Source organism: Coenobita brevimanus, chromosome 46, assembly GCF_032717465.1.
Source record: "Coenobita brevimanus isolate Jiangsu-jjx chromosome 46, ASM3271746v2, whole genome shotgun sequence".
NCBI lineage: Eukaryota > Metazoa > Arthropoda > Malacostraca > Decapoda > Coenobitidae > Coenobita > Coenobita brevimanus.
In genome coordinates, this window is record NC_136999.1 from 56,115,222 (window position 1) to 56,124,978 (window position 9,757).

Here is a 9,757-nt window from a genome sequence, read left to right on the forward strand (position 1 = left end):
GATCTGAAATTCATTTCTTTTGGAAATTAACCATTTAAGCTGTGCTCCCCCATCCAAAATCCCCAAATCCCCACCGGTCCCTTTATTATCATTGAAGAGGGGGTGGGGTCACAACTCTGAAACAGTTGATTTGCGACAAGTTTGAATGTTGAATTCACTTGTTAAAAAAAAAAAAAAAAAAATCCATGGTTGTCTCAAACTGCAAACTGACCATAATTTCAGTCTTTATTCATTGGGTATTGTTCTGAAAGAGTATCTGAGAATCTCCCCCATGCTTACTTACTACATTATGTACCATACGTTAGGGAAAAAAAAAAAAAAAAAAAAAAGCATTTATGATGGATGGTTATGGATGAATGTGCTTTTAAATTATTAAATTCAGGATAATCAAGGAGACATGACCGCCTTACTTTGCAGTACTCGGTATTTTTTTCTTTACAAGAGCTTTTCATGGGATTCTATGAGCATTTGCTGAGTGTTCCTTCAAGCTTACTGTATACTTCATATTTTTAAAAACTCCTCATACTGTAGTTGTGAACTGCATTTAGATTTCAAGATTTATTGAGGGCAATACTGATCGACCTTTTCGAGGCAAGTGAGATACAGTACTGTACGTACTAAGTACATAAAAGCTGTACAAAAATATCATTGCAGCAAATACTTCAAAAAACATTTGGCATTAACTATAAAGATAAACTATACTTTATACAGTAACAGTGTACTGTCACAGAAACAAGGGGTACCATACCTTTGGTTATTTCTATCTATCTATCTATTGCCAGATGCCATAATCCCATACAGGGTGGCCATTTGACTCTGAGTTATTTGTTTTACAGGGAGGGGAACTCTCCACCAACCCACTTGACACGTAGGGAGCACGTATGGTTTGGTTATATGGTTACCACCCAGCATTGTAAATGGTTTCTTGGCTTACAGGAAACCATTTGGCTTGTCACTCAATGTTACTATGGAAATTCATCATTCATTCATTGCCAGACGCCATGTATCCCAAACGGGGTGGCCAAGGGCTTAGAGTTAATTGTTTTACAGGGAGGGGCACTAATTCTCCACCAACCCCACTTGACACATAGGGATGCTAACAGCATCTGGTGTTCCCAGGCGGTCACCCATCCAAGTACTAACCAGAACTATGGAAATTAAAGTACAGAATTAGGGGTGAAGTGCTTGAAAGGGTGCAACAAGGAAGAAGGATTGCTGGTTCCTTGAAAGCAGTGATAAGAAACAGGGAAGTGCGCATGGAAGTGAAAAAGTTACTACATGACAGTATTGTAATACCAACTTTAATGTATGGAAGTGAAGCTTGGACATTGTTGGAAGGACACAAGTCAAGAATGAGAGCAGTGGAAACGAGTTATTTAACAGGAGCCTGTGGAGTCACATGATGAGACAGGCTGACAAAGAAGCGTTGTGATGTGGATGTGGATGTGATAGGAACCGTTAGGAGGAACACATTGAGATGGTTTGGCCATGTGGGGAGGACGGAGGGTGAGAGACTGATGAGGAGAGTGTATGTGAGTGAGGTGGAGGGAGGGATAGGGAGGGGGAGGCTGAGGATGAGATGGAGGGATGGAGTGGAGAAGTATACAGTATGAGACAGAGGGGTGTGAGTTGGGAGCAAGGCAGTGAAATGACGGGGGACAGGGAGACGTGGAGGCGATTTGTTTGTGGCCACTCCGTACGGGATTAAGGCGTCTGGCAATAAATAGATAGATAGATAGATAGATAGTCTGTCTGTCTATCCATCTACAGCTGATACCATAATCCCATAAGGGGTGGCCATTTGATCTGAGTCAGCTGTTTTGCAGGGAGGGCCACTGACCCTCTGCCGAACCACTTGCTGAAATGCAGGGAACACATGAGGGTTGGTTATATGGTTACCATCCAGCAGTGTAAATGGTTTCCTGGCTTACAGAAATCATTAGGCTTGTCACTAAATGAAAAGCCACCTGGAAAGGAAAGAAGAGCAATAAAAAGTGATAGGAAAGATGGGAGAAATAGGAAGAGAGGAGGGCTGACACAGAAAGAGAATGAGAAAGGCGTAGGAAGAAGCAGTTAGCAGTACATAAAGTGAATGGATAATTGTCACCACCACCTACCACGAAGGTATTTAAAGTATAATATTATAGAATTAATTATAAAGTTTCCAAGACTACAGTAAAATTATGGCAGGATCAACTTCTTCTCCACTGGAAAACAATGATCTCATATGTGATCTCATTAGGTTATGCGAGGATAGCACTAAGGATAAGCAACTACTCGTGTGTGGTGACTTCAACTTTGCGAATATTATTGGGAGGGAAACAGAGTGGCAAATGGCTCTCAGGGATATGGACAAGCTCTAAACTTCCTGGAAGCTGTGAATGACAATTACTGGGCACAAAATGTAGGAGAACGAACACATCTAAGTGAAACGGACCACCATCAAGATTTGACCTTATTTTTACCAAAACCGATTGTGTTAAATGACATCAGATACCAAGCCCCATTGGGCCTTAGTAAACATGCCATCTTATGTTTCACTCTAACTGCAGACACCAAGCCAGTAGAAAAAGAACATAGTGAATCGAAGCTTAATCATCATAAAGCACACACAGAAAAGATGCGGACCCTGTTTTGCCAAGAGGACTGGGTGGGCATACTTTCAAATAAAACAGCAAATGAGAAATGGGGCTCATTTCTGGAAGTCTACAACAGGGTCATCAAGGTGTGTGTACCAACCTAAAGGAACAAACATGAGTCAAACAAACCCAAATGGATGACCAAGAGACTATAGGCACTGATAAGAAGAAAACAAGAAGCATGGCAGAAATACAGGGCAAGTAGAACAAACCGGGAACAGTACAATAATGTTAGAAACATGGTAACGAAGGAAGTACGGAAGACGAAGTTCAACTACGAAAGACAAGTAGCACTAGATGCAGCCAATAACCCAAAGCCTTTTTGGGCTTATATCTGATCCAAAACCACTGCCAAAGGCACCATTACCAGGCTAAAAACTACCTCTGGAGAAATGACAGAAAATGATGGGGAGATTGCCCAAGCAATGAATGAAGCATTCATTGGAGTATGTGTAAGGGAAGATATTAGACAACCACCTCCAAAGCTGGACTACGTATTTCAAGGACCCAAGGTGGAGGATGCCACTGCAATGAGGGAGAGTGTGAAGAAGAGGCTTAAGGAACTTAATGGTAACAAGGCACCAGGACCGGATGGAGTATCACCATTAGTTCTCAGAGAATGTAGGGAAGTCTTGTGTGATCCACTGTTGGACATATTTTGAGCTTCCTTGAATACTGGACTTGTCCCCAGTGACTGGAGGAGGGCCAATATATCACCAATATTCAAAAAGGGCAGCAAGGCAGAACCTCTGAACTACAGACCAGTATCACTAACCAGTGTAATGTCAAAGTTACTTGAGGGTTTCATCAGGGAGGAAATTGTGAAACACCTATCACAGAACAAACTTGTTAGTGATGCACAACATGGCTTCAGAAGTAACAGGAGCTGCCTCACAAACATGTTATGCTACTTAGATGACCTGGTCAATGCTGTGGATAGAGGGCTATGTTTTGATATCAACTACCTTGACTGCGAAAAATCCTTCGACAGAGTTCCTCATCAACGACTGATTATTAAGTTGGAGTTATGGACAGGTACTACAGTGAACATCAGGAACTCAAGATCAGACTGGCGGGGGTTCCCCAGGGGTTGGTGCTGGGACCAGTTCTTTTCCTTGTTTACATTAATGACTTAGTGAACAACTGTGAGTCATCGGCCAGTTTATTTGCAGACGACGCAAAAATATACAAGATAATAAGGACTGAAGTGGATGTTGGGGCCCTACAACATGACATGAAGCGTCTGGACAACTGGAGCAAGAAGTGGCTGCTGTCATTTAATGTAGATAAATGCAAGACAATGCATGTAGGCCACAACAACCAGCAGGCCAACTACCAGCTAAAAGAGACAGTACTGGAGAAGTCGACACAAGAGAAGAATCTGGGTATCATACTGTCAGTCTTAAGGCATCTACTCATATTGCAAAGATAACTGCAAAAGCCAATGGTTGACTGGGGATTATAAAAAGGAATTTCTTTGTGCTCAGCAGAGAGATACTGGTACCATTATACCTCTCCCTGGTCCGCCCAATTCTGGACTACGGAGCTCAGTCTTGGTCGCCACACCTCAAACAAGATATTCAATCACTGGAACGAGTACAGAGGAGAGCCACAAAACTGGTCCCAGAATTGGCCCAGCTGCCTTATGAGGAGAGATGTCACCGCCTGGAGCTGCAGACACTGGAGGATAGGAGAATCGGGGGGGCCATGATCGAAACATATAAGCTATTACATGGATTTGAGGACATCCCCTACACTCGTTTCTACCAGAGGAACAAGAATGATTTGAGAGGGCACTCCCTCAAGCTACAGAAGCCAGACCACTGGAGGACAACATTAAAGGGCAACTGGTTCTCCATTAGAGTCATTAACTATTGGAATGCACTCCCCGAGAGTGTAGTGACTGTCGCAACAATAGCCACATTTAAAACCCAGTATGACAGCCACATTAAATTGTTAGGGACACTGGCTGACAGGTCTTAAGAGGTGGGGAACAACAGAAGATGCCTGCTTCTTAATTCCCCACTATGTATTCATGGGTAAGCATTCAAAGGTAAGCAAGGTATTAACTTATATAACAATGTGGGATGATTTACAGACATTAGGCTAATCACTGTTTTGACGAAGTACTTTATTAAACAAAAGATTACATAGTGCATTAAGTGCAACCAACATTCATTCATTTGAGGTAGTGCAGCCTACTTCTTCCTTCACCTTTATCATTCTTTTCCTGTATCTACCCTCCTTTCTTCCTATTTCTCCCATCTTTCCTGTCACTTTTTATTACTTTTCTCACCTTATTATGTACTGGTAGTTTTACACTGACTGACAAATCTAATGATTAACTGTAAATCAGGGAACCATTTACAGCACTGGGCGGTAACTATACTGTATGTACGAGTCAGCAAATAGGTTGGTGGAGGGTTAGTGCCCCTCACCATAATACAACTATGGTATGGTGACTCAAAGTCAAATGGCCACCCCTTATGGGACTATAGCATCTGACTAGCTACAGATTGATAAAGTGCTTCAGATTGGCCAAATGTTTATGGCAGTGAAAGTGGTACTCCAAATCTAAACTATTAGGCTTAATAATCTGTCTGCCCTAGAGACTGGAACAAGATCCGGTTAATTCGGTAATGTTTCCTCAATTTCTGTCTTTGCACTTCTGCTTTCCTCAAAAACCCTCCCCATGCAAAAAAAAAAAAAAAAAAAAAAAAAAAATTGGGATGATACATTCCATTCCCAAATATTTCATCCTTTCATCCTCAAAATACGAACACTTTATAAGGTAGTGAAAGTCATCCCCAATATCATTTGCCGTGCCGAGTTTTCTGTTGCTCACCATGACATTGTTTACAAACCCACACGGCGCCGAAGACAGACGGACGCCATCTTACAACACCATTTTTGGCATGAAATTACTCACCACTGCTCATTTACCCAAACGACCAAATTCTCCTAACTTAACTCAGCCTAATTTACCTTGACCTAACCTAACCTATTCCATGCTAACCAAACATCCCCTATCGGTTATATAATCGTATTTTCCTTGTTTACTAATGGATCCTCTTGATACTAGATAAATGTGTTAGTGAATCAGTATAGGGGTAAATGAATATTAAAAAAAAAAAAGTTAATATTTAGGAAGCGGTTTTTATTTCCTTGAATATTACGAAGTTCAATAATAAGCACACTATTTCAACGACCGTTAGCAAGGTCTACTTCCGAAAAAGAAAGAAAGAAAAAAAAAAGGGCTGGAGATAGACCTGTAAGGGATTTACTACAATGCCAGTCCAGACCAACACGAAATAAGGTAATACTCTAGACTGCACTGAATATCCCTGATATAGTTCTACTGCATAGCAACAAGTTTTACGGTAAGGGCTCCAAACTTACCATAGTCTGGGTTTGGTTGAACAGTCTTAATCCTTATATAATTCCTAAAGTTTGTCACGGCGGGATCTTCTTTGGTTGACATCACAAAAGCTGACGAGTCTTAAAAAAAACAGCACTACAGTTAACGCCAGCTACTGCACCACCTACACTTCTATAGCCCAGCAAACACTCCGCGCCGACGAGTTTTCGGCTTTATTATTTTAAGCTTGTTTGATCATACATTTTTTATTAATTGATTAAATTATCAACAAGTTAGTGTTTGCTGATTTGCGATGTTCTTCCAAACAAAATTTACGTATAACTTCGACGGGAGATCATTTCAACCATTGCGGTGAAATGGTGCAATTAGCATTTTCAACGGTACAATGGGTACAGTATCGAACATTAGCTCAAGCATTACTTGGCTGATTAAGTGCTGTAAAGGTATGCAGAATATATATACAACAAAAGGAGGTGGTGTGTCTTGTCACACACCTTCAGCATATATACACATTTTTTACTTTATTTTAATAGATGCTCCTTGTTATGCTACATGTTCAGAGCTCAACTCCTTGCTCTCTGAGCACGAACGATTGATCTGGGGTTCCCTTCAAGACCGGGAGCATGCAACTAGAGGAATAGGGCATAAAAACTCGGGTCAACCAACCTTACACGTATATTACCACAAAGATATACAATGCTGGACACAATACAATGCATTTTGGTGTGTACTGTACATGTAAGTGTTATGTAGTCCGCACAGGAAGCTATGTGTATTTGTGGTGTGTGGGGTGTGTGTATGTCGTGCATGTATAGGTTAAAGAAAGTAGGGGACAAAACAGATCCTTGGGGGACGTCGTTTGTGAAGTTTCTGATGTTCGAAGATTGACCAGCAAATGTTATGTGTGCACATCTGCCTGCTATATAGTTTGCCAGCCATCTTTTTGTTACTGTGCATGTTTGTGTGGAATATTTTGTTTGTGAGGTTGTATTTACCTATTTGTAGTATACAGGAATTGAGCAATGCGCGTGTTGTCCTGTCTCCATATCCACATTTATCAAGTCTACCTTTACATATGTACATACGTATATACTGTATCTGAAATTATGCGCTTGGAGGAAATTCATTAGTTACACTAAAATATACAAAAAAAGGTAATCTAGACACAAAAGGTAATCTGGGGTGCTGCCACACCCCAAGCATACAGTAGTATTGCAGGGTTGCACAGCCAAAAGAGCACACTTATACAGCCACCCCTATGACAAGTGAGGGAACTTGGGAGGTACATGGAGTCTCAGTCCCCTGCCTTGATAGGAAGTAAAAATGTATATGAACTCATAATTTCAAAACAGGGTGGGGTGCTGGTGCACCCTGCATTAGCTATCCAGGGTTAAGACTAGTATTAATGCAGCCATCCCACAGCCCTCAGAGCATGCAGACGATTCCTTTTGTCGCCATTTGTAGCACCTGCATGGTGTCATAAATGGCACGATACCACCTACTTGGGTGCATCCAACAGAAGGGAATGGAGGGTAGTAATAAACAAGTTAGGTTGCCTCACTGTACTCTGTCCACAGTAGTTACAGCTGCTTGTGCTTGCAAAAGGAGTTTGTTCCACAGTCTGTCCACAGTAAGGTAATGGTTATGCTGGGAGAACTTTTTATTGGATTGAAAAAAATACTTTAGGCAATTAATGACATAATAGTTTACAATTTATTAAAAGTCCACGTCTAGCCTTGTAAAAACAAGTTCAATTACATAAGTCCTACCTTCATACCTACTACCGTATTACAACGGCATACACTATATTTAGAGATTCATTCTGTACATTCTTATGAAGTGAGGCCAATAACCATCTCTCCTACAGAGCTGATTGATAATTTTCAACAGAAGTTTGCACAATTACAACTTAGTTTTGTATCTGACCTACTTACCCACAGAATTTGGTGGGATGATTAAACTCTGAAATTGTCAAAACTTTTCAGATTCGTTATTCTGGTTGTATGTAGGGAGTGAAATTAAAGTATATTGTCTCCATTGCATTATATTCCAGTTTGTTTTTCTTAAAAAATTTAACTGACACAAAACTTAATAATAAATAATGTACAGGTAACAATGAAGTTTTCTTTCCTTATAATACAGTAGTCCCTCATTTTGTAAACATCTTATTTGCAGGCTTTCAATTTGCATAATACAAAAATATATACCCACACAGTCACTGGTATGGATACTCAGCTGGTGTGGTATACAAAATACTGGCAATGGAAATACAGTACATGGAAGCAACCACAATCATGAATACCAGGTATTAAGATTCCTGTGCCTTTCAGTGCTGGTAAGGGCTGGTTTATCAAGTTCTGAGCACATCATAGTACAGTTACCAAGTGAAAAATACCATTTATTTGTTACTTAAAATAACTTCCTGTCTACTGATGATCAGTGTCTTTAACCCTTTATGGGTGGGCAACTTATCAATAATACGACCATGTGGGGCGGCATATTTTCGGAAAAATAAAGTATCAAGAAATAAGCCTAAACATCCCTAAATCGATGAAAACGGATGAAAAACGAAGGCAAAAGATGTTACACGTGGTAATACGTCTCTGCTGGCTGTGGGAGGAGGAAGGGAGGAGTGAGGGAGGAGAGTGGGCAGGCAGCTTATCACCAGACACGCTTGGGGCGAGGCTAGCAAACTATTCACTCATTTGTTTTTTCTTCACCACTGAACACTACATTTATCATTTATGCATTCTTTTCACTATTCATTGTCTTCAAAATCTTGTGTATGTGTTTTCTATTTTACCTGAACACTTATAACAATAAAACTTATGTACGTATACAGGGTGTGTGAAAGGAGGAATTTGAAAGTAAATGAGAATAAGAGTAAAGTGATGAAGTGTACGAGGTTGATAGATGGTAGGGGGATGAATATAGTTTTGAATGGTGAGTTGCTCGAGGAGGTAGATTGTTTTAAATATCTAGGGTCACATGTTGCTGTGGATGGAAGAATAGATGCAGAAGTGAAGTTTAGAATAAATGAAGTAGGAAAGGTGCCGGGAGGAATGAAAAAAGTGTTTAAATGTCGTTCGCTTAGAATGGATGTAAAGAGAAGGCTGTATGAGGGTGTTGTGGTACCGACTGCATTATATGGGGCTGAAACATGGATTATGGGTGTAGCAAAGAGGAAAAGTTTGAATGTAATGGAGATGAGGTGTCTGAGAAGTATGTGTGGAGTGACGCGTATGGATCGGGTGCGAAATGATGAAGTGCGAAGGAGAACTGGAGTTGTTCGGGAGATGGCTGGTAGAGTTGAGCAAATGGTGTTGCGATGGTTTGGGCATATGGAGAGAATGGATAATGAGCGATTGGTGAAAAAGATAACTAGATCTGATGTGAGAGGTGTAAGGCTGAGAGGAAGACCACGAATAGGATGGATGGACAGTGTGAAGAGAGCGCTGGATGCGAGAGGGATGTCTGTTGAGCAAGGAAGAGTGACTGTGCATGACAGAAATAAATGGAGAGAAATTGTGAATGAATAAGTGATGACACAGCCCTGAGGGGATATTCTCCCGCATTTGATCTGATCAGCTAGTCAGGTCAGGTGCGGGTAAGGGGATGGGTCTGTTATGATGTGGCAGGGGTAAACCAGTTCTGCTGTCGGGCCCTGCTGCGGATGTCACTGATTGCATTGCGCAGTTGACCCTTGTGTGGTGTGGTGCGGTGAGGATCTGTCCGTTCT

At 41.1% G+C, this 9,757-nt stretch overlaps 1 protein-coding gene across 1 annotated transcript in view; it reads right to left on the reverse strand.

The window, feature by feature from the left end:
- Positions 1-6,127, reverse strand: part of LOC145398645 (aminoacylase-1A-like) — a 66,312-nt gene extending 60,185 nt beyond the window's left edge. Inside the window, exon 1 of the mRNA XM_080271450.1 lies at positions 6,039-6,127. Coding sequence (XP_080127576.1) covers positions 6,039-6,120 — 82 coding nt within the window. The 5' untranslated portion in view covers positions 6,121-6,127. The remainder of the gene's footprint in view (positions 1-6,038) is intronic.
- Positions 6,128-9,757: the final 3,630 nt, after the last annotated feature.